Consider the following 27,709-nt stretch of genomic DNA (forward strand, 5'->3'; position numbering starts at 1 on the left):
CGAAAACATTTCCTGTGTCAGCACAGACCAGCTTGACTTACCTCTGTAGTGGAAGAGACCATTTCCATCCACAAACACCACCTGTTGAGAGGGAACAACTGAAATTAATTTACCTATGGTACAAAACAAACTGGAAGCTATTAACTGTTCATTTCAACCAAGGCTCGAGGTCTTTCATTCGGCAGACATTTTGACATGTCACAGCAGAAAAATACAAGTGTGATCAATAATGTTAATCATGGCTGCTGCGACACACAGTGAAGCAGAGGCATTGTTAATGGTATCTCCTCCACCTTTGTCCTGATATGACAAGTTAAAATGCCTCCTGTGAAACTGTTTTCTGCTTATCTACAGTCTCTGACCCCTGCTGCCTGTGCCACTGTCTGATGTCAGACATAGAGCATGAGATAGCACAGTGTCTTCATCCTGAGCTTCAAAAGTTAAAGTGAGTAAGAGACAAAGTCCTCACACTGATACTCTAGCTCTTCCAGCCCCAACACATCGATGAATTCTCCAAGCCAAAGGTGACTCTACAGACATTTTCTGCGGTGAATCATAAGTCACCAGGAAAGACTCACTTCAAAGGTTGCAGATACAGGAAGCAGTGACTCCATCTGTCCAGGGCTAAATGTCAGTAGAAGTAAAACTCTGTGCATGAGTGTGTGTGTGTGTGTGTGGTGGGCGAAAGTGTATGTGTGTGTGTGTGTGTGTGAGGAAGCAAGGGAGGCGCGTGGGCTGTAACAAACAGAAGTGAGTGGGTGAGGATGAATTGGAGGCGACTTTTTGAGAGACAGCGAGAGGGGGAGAACAGAAGAGCTTTGTCATTGTAGTTAGGGAAGTTACACCAGTAACATGAGCCCAATATTATCAATAAGTTGTTTTGTTAGGTGTGTCAGGGATTTTACAATCCATCATTTTCATTTAATCACCTCACCTCCCATAGTGCTATTCATAGATCTAGATTGTTTTTGAGTGAGCTGCCAAGTGTTGGCGATATCATCTGTGGCCACAATGGTAGACATACATGTATTTTCCACATTGGACAGAGCTAGACTAGCTGTTTACCCCTGGCTCCAGTCTTCATGCTTAGCTATTGAACAAAATGTTAAACAGTCATTGTGGCACCAGGATAAAGCCCATGTTATTAACTGGTGTATATCAACGAGGTTCATCCTCAATAAACAGTTGCCATTTTAACACATCTTAGTCTCAGCTTGTAAGGCTCTGCCGTCAGAACTCGTGAGCTAGGCTCAGTCATGCTTGATCATAATGCTAAAGCCAACATGCTAACATGCTTACACATTAGAATTAGGACGAAGCACATATTGTTCGCCCTTCTTCTTACAAGAAATGTCCTAACTAAAATTACAACAAGAAGTCCTTAAACAGGTTGGAGACATCATTTCTTATAAGGAATATTGACGCAGGTAGTGTGTGTTTGTGCAGAAGCTGACCTGAGGCAGAAGTTCGGGCTGATTCCTCTCCAGCCGCTGCAGAGCCTCGAGGAGGAAGGGGGTCTCTCTGAATGCCAGGAAGCCAGCAATGTAGGGGGCCGTCAGGGTCACCATCTGACTGTCCTCATACAGCAGCTGGAGAGAGATGAGGGGACAGAAACACTGGTTAATTTCGTAAGCTGAGTTTCTATAGACTCTCCGGTGATCAAAAAGTCCCCACAACATCATCCACACCCATTTGTGTCCTGTAAACTGCACCTGAGTAGTACACTGATCCCAATACCTGCTGTCTCATAGTGATACATCCTTAACAACAGTTTCACTTTACTGTAATACCAGCCCTGGGGTTGGATACATGCATCTGTGGTCTTGAATGCAGCTCAGACAGTGACACTGTCAGGGTTCAGGTGCTTCGGACAAATGCATCCACCCCAGTGTATAAGCAAGGGTGAGTCTACAGATGCACACGCAAGCTGTGCAACATAATCACTAGCATCCCCCATCTGGCACAAAATGAAACATCTGTTACTTCTTGTTGATTTAAGGCTGTGAACATGTTCTGAACATCAGTAACGTTATTCTTTTTAAGTCACCTGCTGTGTTCAGAAGTGGACAGTGCTATATATCATATACAGCCTCAAAATGTCAGCTACAGCATCAGCCCAAAAGAAAATGTTTGCATTGTATGTGTCTGCAAAGCATGAATATATTATTTTAACTATTCTAAAGTGACATAGTATATGACTATGATCATCTGGAGGTGGAGGAGATGGCTAAGGGCGTGACAGCTAGGCAAGATGCCTGCCAACCTGTGGGCCAGTGCAGACCACTGTTCGAGACCAGCAAACAACAAAACTTATTTTTTAACGCATCATTGCTGTTTCTCCAGCAGCTTCTTAGCCACCAAACACAGGTGTTTTTTAGTGAGCGGTTGCTGTTTTTCCAGCAGCTTTTCAGGCACCAAATGTGGGTGTTTTTTAGGGACCCATTACTGTTTTGCCAGGAGGGGATGGTGCCATGAAAAGCGGTTGATTTTTTACTGAGACATTGCTGCTTTTCCCACATGGATTGTGCCCCCAAAACTGGACATTTAAGCCAAAACATGATCTGTTCCTAAGCATAATGAAGTGTTTTTTTTGTGCCTAGACCGAACCACACATTTACCACAGTGTTGTTGAAGCATAAAGTTTCAACAAATCTGCTACATAATAATGTGTAATTGTAATCTATCTGTGGTTTGCAGAAACTTAAAATTCTAACATGTTCTGCTCTGTAACATACAGATGCTCCCACTGCATGTACCAGTTACAATGCCCGTAGATCTCCCTCAGCATAGAACAAATATAGTCCATCAGTTCAGTTTTAAAAATCTGCATACAGCAGTATATTCACACTGACCAATACAAATCAACACACTACACAAAAAACAACCCACATCAGTTTTCACATCAATGTCTCCTCCTGATCTAAAAGTTGGATAAGACTCAGACTAGTGCTATTGTGCATTTCTAGTCTTTAAAATGTTTTTAATTCATGTGAGATGGTTAGTATAATCAAAATGTTGCACTATTTATATAAGAGGTGAACTTCTGAACTATAATCAAAGGTGGGATAAAATCTTTGTTTTGCAAGTGACAAGTAAGTCTCAAGTGTTTGCTACGAAGTCTCAAGTCAATTCCCAAGTCAAGTGCGGGTCATGTGTTTCGAATCCTAAAAATGTAATTATACGCCCATCAACAAATTTACGGAAATTTTAAATTTTCAAATGACTACTTTGTTTTAACATTTGTACATGGCAATAAATTGGTTTCAGTCTCAGTTTAAGTATAATGCTTTTACAAATTTGTATCTATTACTTTCAAACAAACATTCAAAGATGTAAAAGCAAATGGTGAGCTCTGCTTTTGTATGTGATTCCTGTGATTCAATTCCAATCATTAGTAAGTTCTCAGCTGAATGTTTTGCATGTTGTTGTCTTGGCTATCATTTGTTTGTCTGCCTGTGATTGGCAGCTGGCAGATTGGTTCAAACTCTATTTTTTATCAGGTGAATGAAGAGTTGATCAAATGCACATCCAAGTCAAAAGTCCAGTGAAGTCCTGAGTCAATGGAGTAGAAGTCAAAATTTCAAGTGTTGATTGATTTTATCAAACCAAATCTTGTGTCATCATATTCACGGCTTGAGTCGGATTCTATGTAATGTGACCACAGTGCTGCTGTTTGTCAGTATGTGAATATATTTTGTACATGTAGATGCAGATGGTGACAAGAGTCAACAGACAGCTTTTTCAAATTATGAAACCAAACCTGTTAGGAACTCCCTCCAACTGACATTTTAAATTAAACTCACATTGGGTTCATAATTTGGGTTCCTAAAATAATCAGATTTTCCATTTTCTATCCTGAACTTTACTTTTTTCAGTCAGTTCACATTGACAGTATTTACAAACCTCTGTACCTCTCTATCTTTACACCACCACAGGTAAACTAACCTCGCACGATGACCCTCTGACTATCCCATGGAGTATCCGCAGAGATCAGGAGCATCACAGCTCTTAGACCAGTTTGAAAATCTTTTTCAGCTCACAGTGAGAAAATCTGTCATGGTCATATTATGCTCAAACATCAGATACAAACACTTTTATTCAAGGCTTACAAGCAATGGCTACAAACAGTACATGCAAAAGCTCTCATTTGTGCATGGAGGCACATCCGTCGACACAAGGACATTTTCAGAACAGACTTAGCCATCAGAAATGTCAGCTACCATTCAGAATATGTCAATGTTGTATTTTTGACTGCAGTGACCTTCATCCCCCTCTGCTACGCAGTGGTGATAAAACATTGCCGGTTCTTCTGTGGGAAAGTATTTTTGCCAAGAATCTCAATTTGGAGACCATCTCATGACGGAATCACACCGGCCACAACACAGATCTCGGACTTAAAATGAGGGCCAGGGACATAAAGTCCCTAATCCCTGACCCCCTGCTTCTGGCGCCCTTGCTCAGACCACACTCATCTTTGAACTCAGCCTTCACTGTGAACTACACAGCTGTTTTGTGACTGCATCTTGTGCGGTTCTGATGCTAATTGCTTTGACAAAATCTTTCCACAGACATATGAACACCTGGCAAAGTACTGCTTCATGGTAGTTCCTGCTAAAAAAGGTGTCACCAGGACAACATTATGCCATGACGACACACACACACACACATGCACACACACACACACACACACACACACACACACACACAGATTCACAAGGTGAAAACAATATCAGCCCTGCTGTCATGGCTGGCAGCAAAGGGCTGTTCATGCTGAGAAAGATATTCATTCAAAGTTACAGTTATGTGCTGAGCTCCTTTTTAAGACTAATTCATTTAAATGCAAAGTGAACAATAAAAGTGCCTTTTCAGTGTGACACTGTGCATCATGTTACTCATATTACAGTGTCACAGACAGCCTCAGGTGGGAGTGTTAGAGTGATTTGAAAGCAAGCAGGGAACATAATCCCATTACTGGACAGCATATCTGAACAACGTTTCATTAGCCTCGTTTGGTCCCTGTATCAACAACATACAGTGACAAATGTCATTAATTATAATGGGTTATATAATGAGAAGGTGCCAACAGCCCATGTTAATGCACAGATAAACACCAGTGAGGAGGAATGCTTGTGAAAGGCTGTACAACAAATTAAATGAAATGAAAATTGGGGCTGCCAAGGTCACTTTAACAACAGCCAGTTTAACAAGACTCGACCTTGAGCTGTATTGTATATTAAACCTCGGTATTAACATTGCTTTTTATGCTTGGCAAGTCTGCTTCAAGTGCTTTGGTTGACTTCAAAAGTTTGTTGGATGACTTTAGACATTCATGAACTTTTTGGGTTAAGAATATAAAATACATACAACCAATGACAGAGGTCATAGTTCAAGTGATCAGAAGGCAATTTTACAAAATAATCTAATAACATTTTAGAGACCTTTGGGGTGTTTTTTTGACACAGGGTTTGTGAAATACACTTTCAAAGTTATTCATGATATTGAAGTATATTTGGCATTTCTACGTCTAGTTAGTAGGACTACATTTGTGTTAATATTGTTGATCCTCCTGTCCTCCTTGTACAGTGACCCCAGCACAATTTTAGGTTAAATGGATTACAGGTTAAACTTAAAGCTGCTATGATCAATATTTTTATATCAACAATAGATCAAATGACCAGGCGTAATGTGAAAGGTAAAGCTATGTAAACGTACAAGGAATAAACACTTGACTCTGCAGTTCACCTCAGAGCTTTTTTAGCATCTTTAACAAACTCTCACTGATCTCATCAACTTCAGCTGTTGAAGGCTTAAAAAGCTCAGATAAACCCTCTGTACACCAGTAGTTCAGCACCAAACAGCACAAAGACAAAGTCTGCGACAAGCTTGTGAACATAGTGGAGCATTTAGCAGCTAAAGGGCTAAAATAAGAATTAATATTGGACTTGCACCAATCAGCCAAAACAGTAAAAGCACTGACAGGTTGAGTGAATAACACTGATTAGCTGTTGACTAGTCTGGGGCCGTTAGTGGCCGTTTTGGTAAGGAAACGGAACCAGGGCGAGTGAGACAGGATCCGGAATTCGATGGATGTGCCTTTCCGTAAAAATAAAAGCACCAAGCTAATAAAAATGCGGTGAAACTTTTAATTTAAAGAATATAATTTACAAGAAAAGCCCCAAGCCCCAAGTTAATCGATTTTCTTACACCCCTCATCACCCCAAATCGATGGTGCACCAGAATTTAAAGTTTTACTATGGTGAACACTTTTAGTTTGGTGAATTTGGTGAATACCGCATCCGCTCTCTAGACCGGAACCAGAATCCAGACAAAATTCAGAGTGAAGAGCCTGGTGACGCGAAGCTAGCTGTTGACTGTTGCCTGCCATTGAGTGTCATTGCCATGGGGGGAGGGGACATGACTCCAAATGAATGCTAAATTTGCTCCAAGACTGCTGGATGTGTAAAGAAGCAACTGTTTGATAATATGTTCAAAGTTTGTTCTGCTCTAAATATCTGTTTTATTTCTTATAAAAATCTTAGCTGAAACTTATTCCAGAGCTTTCAACCACATGATTTCATGAGTTCCTCAGCAGATGAAGTTTACTCAGCTGTCATGGAAACAGCTCGGTTTTCACCATTTAACCTAAGTACAGACCTTAGACCTAGGTTTGTACGTATATAGTGAGCTATCTCACCAAAAGCTAGTACTGTAAGTGGACCTCGGGTTCAGATATTTGTTTGTTAAATGTTCGTTTCCAAGGTCAGGAAACTTTCACTCTCTATACAGAACAAAAAATGTGTATAATGCCAAATTTTAATGTTGTGTGCCTTAAAATCCAGATATTAAGTAAATGTGGACCCGAAGTAAAAGAGGAGGAAGCAACAGCTCTGAAAAATATTTAAATAACTGCTCCCTGGTGGTTGAAGGTAGAGCTGTATATTGATTTCTTAAAAAAAAAAAAAAAAAAAAAAAAAAAAAAAAAAAAAAAAAAAAGAGAATATCCTATCAAACAAGTGAAAATAGGCACAAGACATCAAAAACCAATAGTTTTAGGGATACACAGGAAACTCATAAAACTTTAAACAGAATCACTGGATGGAGGCATTGGCAAGACAATACTTTGGACACTGGACACTGTGTATGCTGATTTCTTAACCAATATATAAAGTGACACCTCAATGGTAGTGGAAGCCCAGCAGCTGGATAAATGGGCTTCATCAAACAAAATTCTGCTCGGTGGAGGAGAATAAGTGGAATTGAGAATTTGCTTCTCCAGAAATCCACCACAACCTCCTCCTCCAATTTCTTGGGCAACAGAAAGTCCCAGTTGTGACCACCACTGAGTACTTAGGCTTTTACCTGGAATCTGACCTGACCGGGACAATCAAGCTGAACAGGCGGTGAGGAAAAAAAATGGCTCTAAATGGCTCCACTTTCTAATTGTTCTAGCCAGACACAGCCTACCCTGTGAGGACCTTGCCACCATCTAGAGTTTGGGCACCCCTGGTCAAAACTACCAGTACTACTTTGAATAGTTAAGTAATTAGAAGATGAACTGATCTCCAAAAGGCATGGAGTTAAAGATGAAACATGCTTTTCAACATTTTAATCAAGATTACTGTATTAGTTTTGTTTTATTCAATTTGAGAGTGAAAAAAGGAAAGGAACGCCATGCAGTTTGGGCACCCCAAGACATTTGAGCTCTCAGGCAACTTTTTACCAGGGTCTCAGACTATAATACGCTTGTTAGGGATATGGCTTGTTCAAAATCGTTGTTAGGAAAGGCCAGGTGATGCAAATTTCTCTTGAAACCTTGTCCCAATCCCAACTGAAAACTAAATCAACTGATGCCCACAAAGCAGGAGAAGGCTATACTAGGATAGCAAAGTGTTTTCAGGTAGCTGTGTCCTCCATTCGTAAAGTAATAAAGAAATAGCAGTTAACTAGGAACTGTGGAGGTCAAGTTGAGGTCTGGAAGACGATGAAAACTTTCCAAGAGAGCTGCTTGTAGGATTGTTAGAAAGGCAAATCAAAACCCCCGTTTGACTGCAAAAGGCCTGCAGGAAGATTTATCAGACTCTGGAGTGGTGGTGCACTGTTGTACTGTGTAGTGACAAATATGTACAAATATGACCTTCATGTAAGAGTCATCAGAAGAAAACCTTCCTTGTGTCCTCACCAGAAAATTCAGAGTCAGAGGTTTGCAAATGAACATCCAAACAAGCCTGATGCTTTTTGGAAACAAGTCCTGACTTGATGAAGTTAAAACAGAACTTTTGGGGCGCAGTGAGCAAAGGTATGTTTGGGAAAAAAGGGTGCATGCATTCATAAAAAGAACACCTGTCCAACTGTTAAACACTGGGGTGGATCGATCATGCTTTGGGCTTGTGTTGCAGCCAGTGGTATAAGAAACATTTCACGGGTTGAGGGAAGAATGGATTCAATTAGATTTCATCAAATTGTGGAGGCAAACATCACACCATCAGTAAAAAAGCTGAAGGCTTTGCCATGGCTCTCACAGGCCCCAGACCTAAACAACATTGAAAATCTGTGGATAGACCCCAAAACAGCAGTGCATGCAAGACAGTCCAAGAATCTCACAGAGCTAGAAGCCTTTTGCAAGAAGAATGGGTGAAAATCCCCCAAACAAGAATTGAAAAACTCTTAGCTGGTTACAAAAAACTATCTAGAAGCCGTGATACTTGCACTTCTAAGTACTGATCATGCAGGGTGCCCAAACCTTTGCTTCAGGCTCATTTCCTTTTTTGTAAAAAAAAATAGCAATAAAAAAAGTAATGTTGCCTAAAATGTTAATGAAACGAGTCATCTTTAGCTTTTTTGCCTTTTGGAAATCAGGTCATTTTTTACTTGCTTAGCTATACACAGTAAACAGAATTTTGAACAGGGCCTGCCCAAACTTTTACATGCAACTGTACACTGCTGTGGCCAGGCTGTGTGTGGAATATGGCAATGTCCTCCTGGTAGGGTGCAATAGAAGCCAGGCTGCACTGCTGGAGAGGGTGCAAAATTGGCCCTCAGGATCATCTCCAGAGGCTGCATTCTACCAACGCAACTACCATCTCTTCCGAACAAGAGGAACAGGCAGCCACTCAATTGGTCAAAGAGATGACACACGTACAACATCCACTCCATGATTTGCTCCCACAGACAGGAGCAGACAATACAAACAGATAGCTACTGAGCAGCAACACCCTTACACACACTGCCAGCGCAGAACAAGCAGGTTGAAAGCAGCAACTCTGCCTACAGCAATCAGACTATGCAATACAGAACTGAATACAACAAAATATAGATAACTGATGTTTTGGGGGTTCTTCTGTTGTATATAATTGTAGTGTTGTACATTAGTGTTGGAATTCACTGGTCCACAGATGATTTGTCATTTGTGCTGGACATGTAAAGGTTCTTTGTTCTTCATACAAAAGACAGCCATTTGGGACTCATCTCCTCAGGATCATTTTTTCCTTTTTGGGGAATGGTTCCCCACGAGGTGATTAAATGTAAATTAAGTCACATTATTTAACATAACTCATAATTACTATTAATAATTATTTCCGACAGCCATTTTTATACTTTAATTGGAGATCTGTTATGAGGTCAGGCCCGTGTTGAGGCTTAGTTCCAACAATGGTCCCCCTTTGGTGAGGCATATATCCCAACATTAGTATATACATTTCTATATACTCAAACTCAGGCAACAAACCAGGCTTATATAGTAGTGTTCTGGTAAAAGGAAGTTAATGATAAGAGGGTTGAAGTCAGCCGCTGCCAAAACCAACAAGACAGTCTTGGTGAAAGTATGAGTAATTTGTTGAAGTGTGTTCACAGTCGTCCTCATGCAGCCAACCTCCAGGAATCATAAAGAAGCAGTATATAAAGTAATGAAGGCTGCATTCCTCAATTTAAATAAAATTAGCAAGACTACTTTTAAGAGCAAATCAAACATTCTGATAGTTTTCCATCATGATATATTGTTATATCTTCATTTTCAACACAGACTGTTGTTATGTAAGTGGTGAGGCACTCTGCCATTCTGTCCATACTGCTGCAGTTTCCACCTAAGGCCAACAGAGGCTGACAAAGCTGCTAGATCCCCCCATTGATCTGTAAGTACCGGGTGTAGTGAGGGGACAGCTCACCTCCAGGTCAGGGTAGCTGAGCACCACGAGCTGGGCGCAGGCGTTCACGTCATCCCCTTTGATGAAGGAGAGGTCCACTCCTCCGACTCTCTCCAGGCCTGAGAAGTCTGGACTCGTCTGCCAGTCCTCAGTGTCCTCCTCCACCACCTGCTGCCTGAGATGAGCCTGCTCGCTGCACAGAGGACAGACTCCTGAGTCTAACGGTGCAATCACAGGACACACGCAGGGACAAACACTCAAACTAATCCAAATGTCAAATCTGGACACAAGATTGGCCACTGTTATCACTCAGTGACTGACATGTGTTTCATTATATGGGGAGAGATCCGTTCACTTGGTAATAATTTAAGAAGTATTTTCAGTTATGAGAAGTTGAGACACATTAAACATAGATGTTTTTTTTAGAGTTTCTATTCTATGATTACACGTACACAAGTTGGTTGTTTTATGGCTGACATTCATTCATTCTACACTAGAATAGCATTCCTGGCTCCACACCATAATGTAGAATTATAATATTTGTTCAAAGAATAAATATATTTTGTGATTTCGCTAAATAGTCAGGAAATGTTACAGGGTTGGGTTGGTGGCTTTCTTAGGTGGGTGGGGTTGTGCTGGGAAAGGCCCTAATGTCACACTACAGACTCGGGCTGTTCTTAAAACGTGCCATGTCAGAAAATATTGAGAAATGTTCATCATAACAGTGCCCCACATGACTTATTCAAATAGCTTGTTTTATCTGAGCAACAGTTTAAAACTGAAAGGCCTTATATTAAGGGAACAGTGTGTTGGATTTAGGGAGATTTAGTGACACCTCATGGTGAGGACTGCAGATTGCAACCAGCTGAAACATCTCCAGATTAGAATTCCTTTTGTGTTCATTGTTCAGGAGGTTTTTACTTGGAGCCAAATTATCTGCAGATGTCTCTTCCTCTCTAAAACAAACAGCCCAGGTAATTTAAACTAGTAAAAAATACTGAATTAAGCAGTTTCATGTTACAAATCCGTGTTTCTCCGACGCCACAAATGGGCTGCTAGCCCAGCACCTGCTAAAGTGTGCTTACCTATCTTTTCTGATAACTTAATGTGCTCAGGTTATTTCTGATCCAGAGACCAAGAGCCTAATTATTCTCAAGCAAATGGACCAGGTGATTTAAACCACTAAAAACACTGAATAAAGCAGTTTCACATTAAGAAAAGTTGTGTTTATTGGATGCTCTTGTCACAGAGGGGCTTTCCAACTACAGTGGCCAATGTGAAAATATGAATGGCCCTGCCTCTAGTGCTTTTAAAAATTGAATGTCCTTTTCTGTTCTTATTTTCTCCTTTTTCTTTCATTCGTTCATTCTTTCTTTCTTTCTTTCTTTCTTTCATTGATATGTTTAAAGAAATCTTTTCAACTGTATGCGCTGCTTTTTTTGTTTTTTGCTTGTTGTATTTTAGTAACACCTTGGCCAAGGGACGACAGATGAAAAATAGCCTCTTGGTTAATTCTGGCATTTTTATACCATCTGTATTTATTAATTTCCACTGTCTCTTCTCAGATAAACTAAGCTGACACTGAAACTAAAACTGAAAATATAAATGGCCATATCTAGTATTTGGTTTGTGCATTATGGGCTACTGTAGAAACATGGCGATGCAACATGGCCATCTCCATAAATAGAGACGCACTCACTAAGTAGATATGAATGGCTCATTCTAAGGTTAACGAAAACACAACAATTCTTATTTTTAGGTGATTATACACTAAAGAAAAAATACGTATTATATTATATTTCATCTCTTCTATCCCCCTAAATCCTACACACTGGACCTTTAACTATCATACATTACAGAGGGTTGAAAGGCATTTTTTGCTTTTTTTTTTTTTTTTTTTTTAAAAAGGGGGGGTGAAAGAATTCCCTGACTATCAAAATATCTGCAGATTAATTCATTGGGAATTTAAAACATTTTTATCTTTTCCCCAATTTGCACAATTGCACAAGTTCTGCTCCTCTAATATGTGTAGGTGGTGGTTATAAGAACAAGATCTGGGTTGAGACAACCCATGGCCTTCTCCTCTACAGCATGTAAACACACACTTTTCCTCAGCTGGACTTTTACAGTTCCACAGACAGCTAACACACACACACACACACACACACACACACTATGGTTGTTGGTGGCTCAAGCCCAGAGCTGCTGGGACAAGAGTCACAACAATGGGACACTGAAGTGCAGCAATAGCTGTCAACATCTTATGGAACATTTTGTTTTGTTTCACCAGGCTAATACTTCAGGTCAGTTATGATAACGTGTCTACACTGTTGTAAATGAGTTCCAGTGACATCAGCTGGACTGTAAAGTGTACTGTGTATAGTTGAGGTACAGACACAAAAGAACAGCACACTGACCTCTCCCACTGTTTGACAACATCGTCTGCAGGAGGAGCGGACATCTCTATCAGCCTGCTGAGGGGGACGCGAACAACTATAGACCGACTTTTAATAAGTAAAAGCAGCTGACAGAAGCAACGTGAGCACAAGCTTCTCTGTCCCTGTTTTGCTTCCGTGTATTGACGTCACTTCGAGGGCGGGGCTTACAACTAGCGTCAGTGTGGGTTTTAGGCGAGTATATCCTGCCATCTAGTGGATAAAGGGTGAATTACACTGATAGAAAAACGTTTTATGCATGCATTTCATTTTTCTGATAATGCTGACACTCAAGGGCAGATCATGAGAGAACGGGCCCCTGAGCACAGACATGCAAAGGGCCCCACCACCTCTCCTACATGAGAGCAAGACACACAGACTTTGAGCTGGTTTTGCCTCTTTTTGTAGTTGTTGGTTTTTTGCTTCTCTTTGTAGTAACCAGCATGTTTTTGTCTCTTTGTGGTATTTTTGTGTGTCCTTGAGGTTGTTGTGTTTCTTCAAAATTGTTTTGTATCTCTTGGGGATATATTTGTGTATTTTTATCATTTTGTTTCTCTTTGTTGTCACTTAGTAATTCTTTGTAGACCCTTTGTGTCTCTTTAAGTCATTTTGTGACACTTTGAGGTATATTTGCATCTTTTTTTCCTCTCTCTTTTTAGTCGTTCTGTGTCTCTTTGTAGCTCCTTTGCATCTCTTTCTAGATGTTGTGTGTCTCTTTTCAGTCATTTTGTGTCTCTTTAAGGTATATTACACACCCAGGGCACTCCCTGTTTGAACTGTTGCCCTCAGGCAGGAGATATAGGACAATTAAGACCAGAACAAACTGGTTCAAGAACAGTTTTTATCCCAGGGCAATAATCACACGGAATGACAAATTGCACTAATGAATGCACATGTATGATTTTGTTGCTGCTGTTAAGGGCATGTGCAATGGGGGAACGTCAAGCGAATGTGAACGTCCTATTATAGCTCCATTCTTATAGTTTTTAAATTATGGTTACTGTTTCTTTCTTAATATAGCTTTTTCTGATGTCTTTTACACTACAGAGAATACACTTTTCAATTTTGTTATGAAAATGACAATGACAATAAAGTATCTATCTATCTATCTATCTATGCACCTTTTGGGGTCATTTTGTGACTAGTAGTAGTTCCTTTGCATATCTTTGTGGCCATTTTGTGTCTCTTTATTACTTACTAGATCTGTGACAAGTAGGGCAAAAAAAATGTATGATGATGAGCATAGCAGAGGTTGAGAGAGAACAGGCCGACTGATCTAATACCAACATGTCCAGAGATGACAGCAATTTTAAGGAGGAGAGAAAGTCTACTAAGTGAGGGGGCTGCCCTTGGTGAGGCGCCCCGAGCGGTTGGGGGGTTCGGTGCCTTGCTCAAGGGCACCTCGGCAGTGCCCAGGAGGTGAACTGGCCCCTCTCCAGCCACCAGTCCACGCTCCATATTTTTGGTCCGGACGGGGACTCGAACAGGCGACCCTCTGGTTCCCAACCCAAGTCCCTATGGACTGAGCTACTGCCGCCACCAAAAACAGCAACTGTCTGAAGTGGGATTCAAACCCATGCCTCCAGAGGAGACTGCAACCTGAATGCAGCACCTTAGACCACTCAGCCATCCTGACTTGTGATCAACAGCAATGGCATCCCCTGAAAACTGTGGGGTGGCATGCCAAAACCAAAAGCCCTGACTGAAAATCAGGGTTTCACTTATGCTACTTAAATATATAGGCTCTTTGAAAATTATGTCAACATGAGAGTTAAGTTTAAGTACTATGTGATGTGCACAGACTAATACTGGTAAAAAGAACATTTTGAGTTGCAATCCTTTTTTAATGTGTTATGAATGCATTTATACATGGAAGGCAATTTATTGTTCTTCAATAGGCTAGTTGTCCTTTTTAAAAATATTTACTGGAAACAAGCCTTCTCAAGTTTAGGGGAGACTCATGGGTCCCCATAGAACCCTTTTTTCATTAATATCTTGATGTGAGAGTTCAAGGGACCCCTTTGAAAATGGCCATGCCAGTTGTAACCTAACTTTGGAGCTTTATTTAGCCCCTTTCTTGACAGTCTGTGCCAAGGTGGTTGGTACCAATGTATGCCTTTGGTTGTCTATTATTTACAAGGTACCACTGTCTTTGTGCTAGCGTAAAAAAAAAAAAGCACTACAGCCTCCAGTATATTGGCCTCCCAAGTGTTTTCGTTGGGGAGGTGGGTGGGGGTGGGGATTAATCAAATCAAATCATTAATTAAAATTCCAACTGATGATCTGAACTCAGTTTTACACTACATGGTTTTTAAATGGAGAATTAATGATCCATTAGAATGGTATAGCTTCTCAAAGGGCAGGTATGCTGAAACAAAACATGGACTGACACTGACATGTCCACTGATAAGAGGACGTCTAAATGTAAGAAACAGACAGGAATGCAGATAGGACAATGAGATGAATAAAAGACAATCAAGAGAGGATGTAGAGAGGCGCATCTTTCAGTAAAACAATTTCACAAATGAAACCTGTTTGAGCTGGTGTCACCCTGCTAGTCTAATGGTCAAGGTGCATACGTCATTGCCAGTTATTTATCCGACATTTCACACATCCTAATTACACTATTAAATACAGGCAAAAAAAATCTGGAAAAAAATTAACAATGCAAATGGCGAAACATTTCTGTGAAATATGGTGTACCTCAGGGCCCTGTTCTTAGCCCTCTGTTCTTCTTTTTATTTGACCCTTTTGTGAAGTCAGAATTAATTCCTACTGCCACATGGATGATACACTGTTATATGTGCATGTGAAGGTGGATAATCACACCAGTATTACGAATTTAGAGCCTGGCCTGACTGCTCCTTGCTGTGTCTAAATTCTGAAAAGAAGTGAAGTGCTAGCTCATTGGCCCTGCTCCACAGACATTTTAATCAGACAACAGTATTTCTTCAAAACCGTGTGATTTCACAATGTTTGACTGCCAAGAATCTTAGTGTTACTTTTGATCCTTCTCTATCCTTTGATCTACATCTCAGGAAGTCAACAACACTGCTTTTCCCACCTACATACACTAAGACTGGCAGCAGAACTGACAGTACCTAAGGGGGAAATATGAGTCTGAAAATCAGCGACTTGCAATAAGGACATTTTGGTCGGTAGGAACAGATTAGTTGTTTTTTTTTTTTATCATTATTGAAGTGATGCAGCAAACATAAATCCCATTTGTATATTCTCATTAACAAGTCATGAAAAGTGAATACAGCGACACAGTGATTATGAAATGTCGGGAAACACTCCAACACAATATCAGCAATTTAAATGCAGTTTGGAAGTCACAGTCTCAGTTAATTAGAAGTTAACTGTGTGGGTCTAGGTCAAAGAAACAAGGAAAAAATAAATAAATAAATAAATGTGACACGTGCGTTTTTTTCTCATTTCTCATAATTCAAGTTTAATGTTTTCAAAAAATGTAAAGGCGCCATATTCTCATTAATCCAAACATGTACTTTTTACATAATTCCTCACATCAAGGTAAAGAGAAGATATGCAACAATGTCAGAGAAGGAAGCAGAAAGACAGATAAATGTGTTGAACAGTCACGACAAACAGTTATAGCCCTCATTTGTCAATGAGATCTTGATGTGTGCATGCTGTAAGAGCTAAAGTCAGAGAGGCAGGAGACAGCAGACCATGGACATTTTCTGGTATGTGGTAATTGAGATGGAAATGAAACAAAAACATCTGATCTGAGAACACTTCTTTATGCCTATGGCTTCAATCAAGGTCCACTCTGCTTTCTTAGATATACACAGTGAATAGAGCAAAACAGCAACACTGGAGTGTACAAGTGACAAAGAGTTGATAGAGAGAAAGAGAAACAAATGGAACTATAAGAGTAGTTTGGTCTGGTCTTCATCTGATGATGAATCATCAGTCCAACCGTTGAAGAAATGGAAAGTGAGCCTGCTGAAGGAATAACCAGGTGAAGGAAAGTTAGCCATCTGATTCTAGACATGCTTCAGAAAGTGAGAAGAGGCCTAGTAAAGAAACACAGCTGCCGTGAGGGGCAGAGGGAGTGTTAACACACATTTTACAGGCATATCTTTTATCCCCACTATTTCTAACATTCATTCTTATACACCATCATACATACTCTTAATAGCCCACAATCTGAGGAGGTCCTTTTTCTCAGTAAAGCATTTCATGTTATTGCAGTTAATGACAAATAGTTACCACAAGTTAACCCTTGACCTTTCATTAATTATTAAAAAAACCATGCAGTTTCATGTATCAAAAGCAAAACTGGCAGGGCCAGCTTTTGTACAAGTCTATTCCCACAGAAGGAGAAAGACTGTGTCTTATCCACATTTGTTTCTTCTTTTGCTGTCAGCTGCACTTTGTAACGATGGCAATAGCACAAGAATGACTCTTGGCATCAGTGATCGTTTCTGCCCTCTACAGGGAGTCAGATCTACGTGAAGTCATCGACACTAATCAACCAGATAAAACTGTTGCATGGATGTGTTGCATTTAGAAATGTTCATTCAGATCACAATCGCTCATCTATTACAGTGGTGACCTTGAAAAAAGCAGTTTCTAAGTGATGCTTACAAAGGCTAAAATGGTATTTATTGACACATGACTCTTAAAAATGGCTATATCTTAATCTTTAAATAATACATCTGTAAACCCAATCACCACGTGAGCATGCAGTAACACACCACACTGCTTCACCCTATCAAGTACTCATCTCCAAAAAAAGACAGTAACAAACTCCAACCAACACTTATACATGTACAGTATCAATATGTTGTCTACTGGCGCACCGTCAAATGATAATCATAAACATTCATCCGTAATGCACACTGAAATCTACATCACTCTGAAAAACAAGTCATGAATGATGACGGTTCCGCCCAGTTACATCACAACCCTCCAAATTCAGGCATTTCATTAGCTGGCAAGCACCAGCCAATCAGTAGCACATTCACAAATCAGTAACAAGGCATCTCCTTTACAACTTGATTTTGACCCGAGTTCCTCAATTGTGCAGACGTTGGAAGAAAGCAAACTGTCATTTTGAGGGGAAAAAAAAAAAAAAAAAAAAGTGCTCAGGAGAAAATCTGAGTTATTTTTGTTTCTCTCCTGACAGAATGGTAAACGGAGACTAGAAGTGGCGCCAAGGAACTTTGTTGTTTACTGGCTCAGTTTGCCCGTCTGTCTGCCTGTACACAGCTTACAACAAAAAAAAACTCATCTGCAATCAGCACCCATGATCGTCCACATACATCTTAATGATAAATAGAAATATTTCACACAGTAGAAAGTCAAACTCGTGTTATTGCTTCTAGCGGATTTAGTTCGCCAAGAGTCAGACCCAGGTCAAATATTCAAATGCTTGTCAAGGTGTGATAAAGCCCTCGAGAGGTGGAGGGGTGGGGTTTGCCACATAAGACAATAAAATGAATGACAGAAAGCTCACACAGCCTCTGGAAAATATGTGAATGTTATTTTCCCGTGAACTGGCAGCTTTGCTGACATTATCTGCACTGTCGTGATTCAGTAAGCTCCACCCACTCCGTAGTTCCATGTCGATTTAAAAACAAATTATCTGCAGGTAATCTTTGACCCAGGTCCAGTTCAGAGTTTACCCTGCCCACCCACACTTGACCTATAAACAATTCACCAGATTGAACAATCCTCTCTGGTAATATGGCAAACACTGTAAATTTTTGCATGTAATTAAACATCCATATGTGCATTTGTGTTGGTGTTTGTACGTAACAGCACATCCAGTTTTTCAGAGAGTGCACATGAATGAGGTATGCATCGTCTCAGTACTGTATATGTAGATGTAAATGCATATATGTAACAGCGCCTCCAGTGTCTTCATCCGGTCCCATAGCTCCAAGGATGAGGATATTGCTTTTTGCAGCTTCTGGTGCCACAAAGGCACCGCAATTCACCTCCTGACCTTTAACCTCTCCACACAAACAAACATTCGCTAATGTTCTGATTCAAACTGCTGCCCGGCAGAGATGCCAGGCACAAAAAAATATATGACCTTTGTGCAAAAATCAGCCCTTTAAATTGTGTACACAGTCTGTTTTTATCTTTTTGCCTCAGATATTTTTTTTTATTCTTTGTCTTCTGTTTGTGCAAGCATGCTTCAGTTCCCAAGAGACTGGCTGTGCAATAGGAACAGAGTTCAAAGACAACAAGGAAGGGCAGAAGGAGAGTTGGCTTCAGTGTTGATGGGAAGGGTAGTGGGGCGTGGGGGGTGGGGGGTGGCGGACTGTGGGGATTGACGTCCTCAGCTCCCAGTTTCTACCTAGAGATCATGGAGCTGGACTGTGATTGGCTGGAGGAGGTGGTGGCGGCGCTGAGCTGAGAGAAGCCGCTGTGGCTCGACTCCAGGCTGGTCATCGAACCCCTGATGTAAAAGACAGAGGACATGTGAGCGGACACAAACTTCACACTATTCAGCTCACTTCACATGTATGCAACAGCAGTCTGCCACTGACTAACTGAATGCAATCTGTGTGCACGACTCGTGCTCATGATGCAGAACCATGCAGCCAGATCAAACCTACGGGGGGGGGGGGGGGGGATTAATTCACTCTGTGTGGCACACCACAGTCAGGCTCTGCCATAGATTGCAACAGACAACAGTGTATCAGGAGGTTCAAGTGTGCTTGTTTCAGTGAAGGATTTTACTGTGGAGGCAGTTAAAGGGGAACTACGTCTATTTTCAAAATTCTTACATGTTATTCATATGGTCTAAGACAGTCCAAAAATATTAATAAACATGAATAACTCTTCCAAATCCAAAACTGGAGTGCTAAAACTCAAATTTGTGATGTCATCAGGTACAAAGTCTGGAGCTCCTTCTATAGACGATAAATTGTAACAGATGTTGTAAATGACAGTGAGAGCACCCAGGCCAATGTTCTGAGTATATGGGTACATTACACTACACTAGTATAAAGCTCATTGGCATATGAAGCAGAAAGCACACATTCTGTGGGTCCCATTCATTGTCTATAGGGCAGCTCAACACTTTATACCGTACAACAGTGATACTCAACGTATGGCCCATGGGCCAGGATGCCAGGTGGCCCACCAATTTTCTACTATCAGCAATTATCAGAATTGGCCATCATGCTTTTTCTTACTTTGCACAATGAATGAATATTAGATACATTGAACAGTATTGTATTTCATGTCTCCATATGCTGGTGGGCCATCATGATAAGAGTATGCATGCATGGGGCGTCGGTGGCTTAGTGGTAGAGCAGGCGCCCCATGTACAAGGCTGTTGCCGCAGCGGCCTGGGTTCGACTCTGGCCTGTGGCCCTTTGCTGCATGTCTCTCCCTCTCTCTCTCTCTCTCTCTCTCTCTCCCCTTTTCACACTTCACTATCCTATCAATTAAAGGCAAAAAATGCCCATAAAAATATCTTAAAAAAAAAAAAAAAAAAAAAAAGTATGCATACATAATATAATGTTAATTCCACTATAGAGGAGACTTGGTGATCACTAAAATTGGGGGGGGGGTGGAGTGGATATATGGATGTTGGTATCGGTTATCGGCCAAAGAAGTTGTTTGTGTCGGCATATCGGATATCGGCAAAAAAAATAAAAAATACTGTGCATCCCCACTGATGAATATTATCAGTGTTTTTCTTTATTAACTGGCCCCTGGTCTTTCATTTCATAAAAGTGGCTCTTGGGCATAGCAAGTTGGGTATCCCTGCCCTATGACATCACAACTTTGAGTTTCACTTCTCTGGTTTCTGGCTTTGAGAGAGAGTAGCTCATGTTCACAAATATTGGTTGAACTTTACTAGGCCATGGAAATAACATATTGACATTATTAATCCAGGTGGTGTTTTCCTTTACGGTGTTTTGTTGAGGGCAGAAGCAAATCCACTCTGTCTCTATATAAAACCAAATAGTGTTATGGCTTCCTGCCTACAGCACAGTATGAAGCATTTTGTTCTTTTTCGTGTCTTTTTCACATTCACTTTACAAAAATAATTAAATGGGACATCTTGATATGTTTTTATCGATGTAGAATGTAGGCTGCTTGGTGTCTGCTTGGATCAAAGAGTCAGTTTAACAACATGTATATTTTGGCACTACAATCTTTAAAGGCCCATGTCTATAATGTATCACACACACCTACATAATGCATGACAACACATGAAAATGCATTAGGATGTTTTGTATCAAGCATTTAAGGACATACAGATATAAACAGAATAAGGAAAGGTCAAGTATGACAATTTCTCACAGGAATTTTCCTCATTTTGCATTAAAGGCTTTTAAAAGAATAGTGAATGTGAGATATTGGGCCCACTGATGCTTATGACTGAGTTCTGACAGTCTGTCACTTTTTTTTATTTTTGAAAAACAAACAAACATCAGGTCAAATCAGCTCTCACTAACCTTAACTAAAATTAATTCCATGACTGACTTTTGGCCTGAGCTCAGCGTCTGTACTCAGCCAGACTGTTTGAGGTAAAAGTATCACTGTGCATTATGAATGCTTGGCATGTGTTATAGGTTGTTTCGCAGGTACATTACAGACATGGGAAAAGAAAGGGTTAGCTAAATTTCATATTCATTTTCGATATTTTCACAATCTCAACCAGACATATCAAACATTAGCAAAACATCATGTGAAATGCTACTCTAATGAGTTAGATGGCGATCTCAAGTCTGATCAACGGTCAAAGTAAAAACAGCAGGTGCACTGAGAGCAAAGTGAGAATCAGTAAGTTGGTAGTACAAATTAATGAGTGAAGAAAAACAAGTACAAATGCAAGGAAATGTCTCTGTAAGTAAGTAGGTATACTGTACAACTGCATGTGTTTGTGTACATTGTGTAGCTGCACATTTAGATGTCCAGCAGTCTACCACAAGTGGGCTGAACTTAACCCAGCCTAGGATTTCTGATACTGTTAGTCATGCAGGCAGGGGGACTAAAGCCAGCAGGTGGCTAGTAAGCCTGTAGTCTTCTCAGTGCAAGGATTCTTTAGTGTGAACAAAGCAGGAACATCCAGTTAGCAAAATGCTAACTACAGCCATAAGCAAGAAAAGATGCAAACAAGCATCTCTTTGCTGCATCAGAAGCGTGACTGCCATGGAAGAGGGGGGGCGTTCAAAATAGCAGCAATGACAATGAGCTAGTGCTAAAGAAAAAGGGGCAAACACTGAGCCACTTACAAACTCTGCACATCACAGCAAGCCGTTCTTCACAGGAAGAAGATAGAGCAGGAAGAGGAGAGGGTTGTGAGCGATAAAACAGGAGCGGATTGGACAAAAAAAGCTGGATTAAAGAAGTTTCTGAAGGAGGGAAGCATCACCATTTCAAAACTCTGGGCCTAGAAAACTCATGATGCTCTTGAGTCTCTTCATAGTGTCATTTTAGCAACATGACAGATCTTAATTCATTCAAATAATAAATGTCATACGTGGCACTATGTGGTAGGTTGTAGAGGGGGGAAACTGAAAGAAGGAAGGAGTAAAAAATGAGCAATAATAAAGGAATAATGTCTGAAATTAAAACTATCACAACATCATGGTAAAACACCTTAAAACAGCAAAAATATGGACACATACACTTCATGTATCAAGGACACAATGGTATGACTTTGTCTTCACACTCAGTTACTAACCTGAAGTCTTCAGAGCCCAAAACCTCAGTGTAGTACATGACTTTGCACTTGTGCGAGGAGACCTGCAGGGTGGCCAGTACATCGTCCACTCGGGGCAGGTTGGTTGCAGAGCATGCTGGCATGTTGTGGAACTTCCACTGGAGGATGTAGAAACCTGGCCAACGTGTAATGTGGGAGCCCTGAGGAGAAGACACATTAATAGTAAAGACACCGTCAATGACTGACAAGCAGCAAACCATAAAATACATTTAAACTAGAATAACTGTTTGCAGCTGTATGCCTCTGCGCACCAGTCAAGTTGCAGTTAAAGATTACATCCATGTCTGTGAAAATATGGTTGCTTCACACACATCTTCCCATCTTCATCTATACAATCAGCACAGTTTCAAAAAAAGAGTCACCAATTCAGTATCTAACTTTCTCCCCTTCTGTTCTGAGATGATGTTGAGTAATGGCCAGAAAAAGTGTTTTTGCAGAAAATTATCATGTCACAGTGAAGCTGACCTTTGACCTTTTGGATATAAAATGTCATCGCTTCATTATTTTATCCTATTAGACATTTGCGTAGAATATAAATTCTTAAGTTGTAGCCAAAAACATGTTTTGAGAGGTCACAGTGACCTTGACCTTTGATCTTCGACTGTCAAATTCTAATCACTTCATTCTTGTGTCCAAGTCGACGTTTGTGCCAAATTTGAGGAAATTTCTTTAAGGCCTTCTTGAGATATTGCATTCACAAAATGAAATTGGATTGCATTTGGAGGATGCATGTCACAGTGACCTTGACCTTTGACCACCAAATTCTAATCACTGCATTGTTGAGTCTAAGTGGATGTTTGTGCCAAATTTTAAGAAATTCTCTCAAGGTATTCTTGAGATATTGCGTTCATGAGAATAAGACAGACCTATGGTCACAGTGACTTGACATTTGACCACCAAAATCTAATCACATCATAACTGACAAGTGGACGTTTGTGCAGAATTTTTCAAAAATTCCCTGCAAGATGTTGCTGAAATACTGTGTTGGCAAGTATAAGATAAATGAGGTCACAATAATCTTGACGTTTGACCACCAAAATCTAATCATTTCATCGTTTCAAGTTCAAGTCAAAATTTGGGCAAAATTTGAAGAAATTCCCTAAAGGCATTCTTGAGATATTGTGTTCATGAGAATGAGATGGAAAGACATACAAACATACATACAGACATACATGCATAATTAGGTCTTTATGCCTCCGGCTACGGCTATCTCCAGTGAATAGGCAAATAAACAAAAGGTGGGACTATTATGCATCAGTTCACAATTGTGGAACCTCACCTGCACACTCTCGCCCTCCTTGCAGATCAGCGGGGACTCCACCATGCTGTAATCTTGCCCTAGTGTCCATGACTTGTCGATAAGCTGGACGTTGTTGCCTACTGGGGAGGTGATGCCGTGGGCTCCAAGGGGGTCTTTACGTGGAGGCTGAGGGGCCCGTTTGGAGTGGTAGATGTTGAAAACCACATCGCCTTTGCACATGTCAAAGTCCCAGGTGATGACTGAGGAGGCATCGATGATCTCGATCAGAAGCTGGTTGGTTGCGGGGAGGGGGAAAGAGGGGGGAAGGGGGAGAAACACAAGAAATAAACCAAAGTACAGCAAAACATTTGACCTCTCTCTCTTTAGTTCTTATTTCTATATACATAAATCCTTTCCTGGTTACAAGAATAATGCCAGCGCAATATGTCTGTAAACCTGTCCATTCATAACAGTAGTACATGAGTTAAACGTCACAGTATTGTATTCATTTTATGTTGCTTCAAATTTAAGTGCCAGCTAAATGTGCAAAATTAAATGCACTGACAGTGACAAGGAGCAACGAGAGAAAAAGTGAACATCTGTATGTGAGGTAATGAGCTCATCAGCATGAAATCATAACCATTTCCAGAGGGGTGATTATGTAATGTGATTAACTCTATGTCACTGCAGACAGATTATGTTTCAAAGACATGTCACATTTGTACATCTGAATTCAAAGTCAATTACTACAAACAACCACTAGATGGCAGGCCTTTCAACAAAGCTTTCATCAGCGACATCAGGCAGCTCTCTGCTGTCCTGCCCCACATGTTCATTTAAATCACCACCACAGGCGTTTAATCTTTTCTTCTCACTTTGGTGCTCTATGTTGAGCCTCACCTCGTGCGGAGCTCCCTTGAAGATGCTGGCACTTTGGTAGATTGTCTCGGTCCACAAGCGGATATCTTCGTTCTCGAGCTCCTCAGCTGTGCGGTACATCGACTTGGGAACCAGGCCACCCTCTGGCACCTCACACTGCAGAGCATGCGCACAAACAAACACGCACATAGAAGTGGGTCAGCAAAGGAGATCTCAATGTGGGTGGCGTCACGCCTCCAAGAGTTCATTCTCAGAATTAAATCAAATTCTCAAATGATAAGCTAAGAGTTTCAGTTGTCATCAGACATCAGACACTCACCATACACTCTCCTGCTAGGAAGTCAGGGATGATCTCCTTGTCTATGTAGTCTACCAGCCCTCCAGGACCTTGGTAGTCATTGCCTGCATATATGAGGAACTTCTTGCGGGTGTTTTCATCAATGAATGGACTCACCTGAGGGCAGAGACAAATGTGGATATGTTTTTGGTTGTATCCCAGTTATTTCATGGCAAAATGTTTGACAGCAATAATAAGAAGAAAGCAGAATGTATGTGCTTGGTGTGGTTTGTGAATTTTCAGTCTTTTGTATGGTTTGTTTAGTGCTGTTCTAATGTGCTGGAATATATGGATATTTATGATGTCTCCATTTATAAATTTGAGGGTGGACCACACATTAGAAACTCCTTACAAATCCACATAAACTGGTACTGTGACAAGACTATTTGAGTACTGAGTGCCCCCTCCTGGTTCTCACCAGTGTCCAGAGGACAGGGAAAACCCTGGGAGCTCTTAAGATAAGCAGCCGTCCCAGAGTCTCTGGGTAGTTGGCCTCCACGACCTCAATGATCCTCAGCAGCGCCTTGACTCCTGGTCGCCACAGGTGACGCATGTTCAGCCCCTCCAGATCTACCAGACACGTCCAACAGCTACAGAGGAGAGAGAGAGAGAGAGAGAGAGAGAGAGAGAGAGAGAGAGAGAGAGAGAGAGAGAGAGAGGATTAAAGAGTGGATAAACGCACACCACAAACACACACTCACATACAACTGGGCCACAGCCTCTTTCCGACCACTTAGCACCTGTCACCCTGAAGTGAGGCTTTAGTGGTGAAGGCAATGCTTGCTAATTCTGGACCCCCCCCCCCCCCCTCCTCCCTTTCCCTCTATCTATCCTGGCTGAGGGCTGTGACGTGACAGCCATTCATAGCTTACATGCCTCTTAGGCCAGCCACCTCCTCCTGTTTGAGAGGGCTGACAAATGACAGATTCCATCTCCGTTTCCTCCCTCTCACTCTCTCCTCTGCCATCTGAATCAGTGCACTCAAGGAGCCTCGTGCATTCTTTCCATTGTTGGGGACATACTTCTCCTCCGGACTCACTCATCACTGAATCCCACAAACTTGTGTGCTACTTGGTAGTCACAAAAATGAAGTTCTTTCATCTTTTCCATTAAACCAATCCTGCGTTTCTATTAATCTACATCCACATTTAAAGATACTGAGAAGAAGAGAACCTTCTCTGAGCTAGAAATATCCACTTAACCCAACTAGCTCTATCTGGCAGACTCTGGCATCAAAAGAAGTCGGGGAAAAAACGCAGTATGGAAAGAAATTACTGCTTCGATCAACAGCGTTGCAGGGACAGTCAAACTCAAGGTTGGAATTTTCTAATTTATACATCCATGATATGTATCAGCCGGCATAGCAGTTGGTGAAGGAGACACAGACGCATCACCTATGTCCCAACCAGACTCCAGTAAATACGTAATAACCCATAGGCTACTAGTGTTTCAATATTTTCACTTCTGCAGGGTTTATTTATTTCTCTTTGATAATGTTTCATGTTTAATGATCTAAACATGCTTTGGTTTGTCAGTGTTTAAAAAAAGGAAAAGAAAAAAAAAGAAACTTTTTAAATAGAGCCGGGCACGAGCATAGTTCAGCCTTCCGTCAGCCTGGAGCCAGTCCCATAGTACCAGGCAGCTGCCTGCTGTGATAGAGAGCACATGTCCATGTGGTGGCTTTACATTGTGAAGTGATTAATGTGTGGCTGCAAATACTCAGATGCCAGTCAGAATTTGGTCTAATAACAATTCCCAGACTCAGCCAGATTTACTATGCAGCACCACCAGTCCACGATGACCCAAACTTGTGAACACAAGCTGAGACCAGACGTTAGATTTGATCGTAGCCTCCGCTCACGTCCACATTGATAAAAAGCTTTGAGTGGAAATGACGCCCAGTTTTCTGTCATATGGTCATTTCATAAATGAGGGCCACTGAGTTTACAAAGATTTTTAACAGAGAAAAGCAGCAAATCTACAGATCTGAGAAGGTGGAACTAGAGACTGTTTTGCTTAACAAGATTAACTGATTATGACATTTTTCATTGACCTATTAAATAGATTATGTTTTTCAGCTCTACATTGATCTTTGCTGAAGATTTACCTGATGGGTCGACCAAACACCTTGGTGTTCTCCTCACAGCGTCGCAGACCCTCCTCATTGATAGACAGCACCTGAAAACACACAACATGACCTCAGCTGTCTCACACCTGTAACTTGAGCTTACAGTTAACGCAACATTATAAATAAGCAGACTATTTATATGTGTGCTGTAGTGTATACATCCTGGTGTTAATTCACTTGTCAGGACATGCCGGTGTACATTAATTCCCGAACCTGTAATCCAACTACCAACTGCCTGACCTGTAATCTTATTGACCTACACTGATACACGCTGAGACACGCAAACTTGAAGTGTGTTACTTACATGTCTGAGCAGAGACTCCTCTCCGAGAGCACGGACCAGCCCTTTGGTGTCCATCTGGCCCAGCCTCAGGATGTACAGAGGACGTCCATCTAGAGGAGTAAACAAAATATTTACATATATTTACATTCTACAAGGCTTCATGTTACATGGAAAGGTCTGCATAGTTTGCGTTGTGTTGTGTAAGACAATAAGTGACTGCATACACAGAAATGCTTTCATGTTTTGTCTCTGTTGGTCCCATACAAATAGTTGTGGAAAGACTGAAATGAGAAAATAAAGTGCTGACTGATGTGGGAACATGTGTCATTTCAGTTTGATTTACATTGTCAACAGTCACCCTCTGTCCTTAACAAGGCATCCACAGCATGCATCTAAATGAAGAATGTGACTGTGTGTGAGTGTGTGTAAGCTGTTTGGGTAACCAAGTAGTGCTGACAAGTTGGCCTCATATGTTAAATTCACTTGAAAGGCTGAAGGTTGTGGGTTGCTGAGAATGACTTTAGTGCACGTGGTGTGTGTAACT

The 27,709-nt window shown here is 41.0% G+C and overlaps 2 protein-coding genes and 1 non-coding gene across 4 annotated transcripts in view; all 3 read right to left on the minus strand.

Moving 5' to 3' along the window:
• The window catches only part of LOC126389761 (endonuclease V-like), a 111,889-nt gene extending 99,150 nt beyond the window's left edge, over positions 1-12,739 (minus strand). The window contains exons 1-4 of one of the 2 annotated variants that reach the window (XM_050043620.1): positions 12,557-12,739; positions 10,161-10,332; positions 1,455-1,589; positions 42-81 (exon numbers count right to left, since the gene is read on the minus strand). In XM_050043620.1, the coding sequence (XP_049899577.1) occupies positions 42-81; positions 1,455-1,589; positions 10,161-10,332; positions 12,557-12,600 (391 nt within the window). In that variant the 5' untranslated portion in view covers positions 12,601-12,739. The remainder of the gene's footprint in view (positions 1-41; positions 82-1,454; positions 1,590-10,160; positions 10,333-12,556) is intronic. The other variant, XM_050043621.1, reaches the window with a different exon arrangement.
• Positions 12,740-14,127: 1,388 nt separating this feature from the next.
• trnal-cag (transfer RNA leucine (anticodon CAG)) lies at positions 14,128-14,210 on the minus strand. The gene has a single exon. It is a non-coding gene; the product is annotated as a tRNA-Leu (tRNA).
• Positions 14,211-17,664: 3,454 nt separating this feature from the next.
• si:dkey-237i9.1 (SEC14-like protein 1) overlaps positions 17,665-27,709 on the minus strand; it is a 46,888-nt gene continuing 36,843 nt past the window's right edge. Inside the window, exons 9-16 of the mRNA XM_050043606.1 lie at positions 27,187-27,275; positions 26,862-26,932; positions 25,173-25,344; positions 24,737-24,871; positions 24,439-24,573; positions 23,578-23,829; positions 22,260-22,438; positions 17,665-19,010 (exon numbers count right to left, since the gene is read on the minus strand). Coding sequence (XP_049899563.1) covers positions 18,905-19,010; positions 22,260-22,438; positions 23,578-23,829; positions 24,439-24,573; positions 24,737-24,871; positions 25,173-25,344; positions 26,862-26,932; positions 27,187-27,275 — 1,139 coding nt within the window. The 3' untranslated portion in view covers positions 17,665-18,904. The remainder of the gene's footprint in view (positions 19,011-22,259; positions 22,439-23,577; positions 23,830-24,438; positions 24,574-24,736; positions 24,872-25,172; positions 25,345-26,861; positions 26,933-27,186; positions 27,276-27,709) is intronic.

The sequence above is a fragment of the Epinephelus moara genome, chromosome 5 (assembly GCF_006386435.1).
Source record: "Epinephelus moara isolate mb chromosome 5, YSFRI_EMoa_1.0, whole genome shotgun sequence".
NCBI classification, from domain to species: domain Eukaryota; kingdom Metazoa; phylum Chordata; class Actinopteri; order Perciformes; family Serranidae; genus Epinephelus; species Epinephelus moara.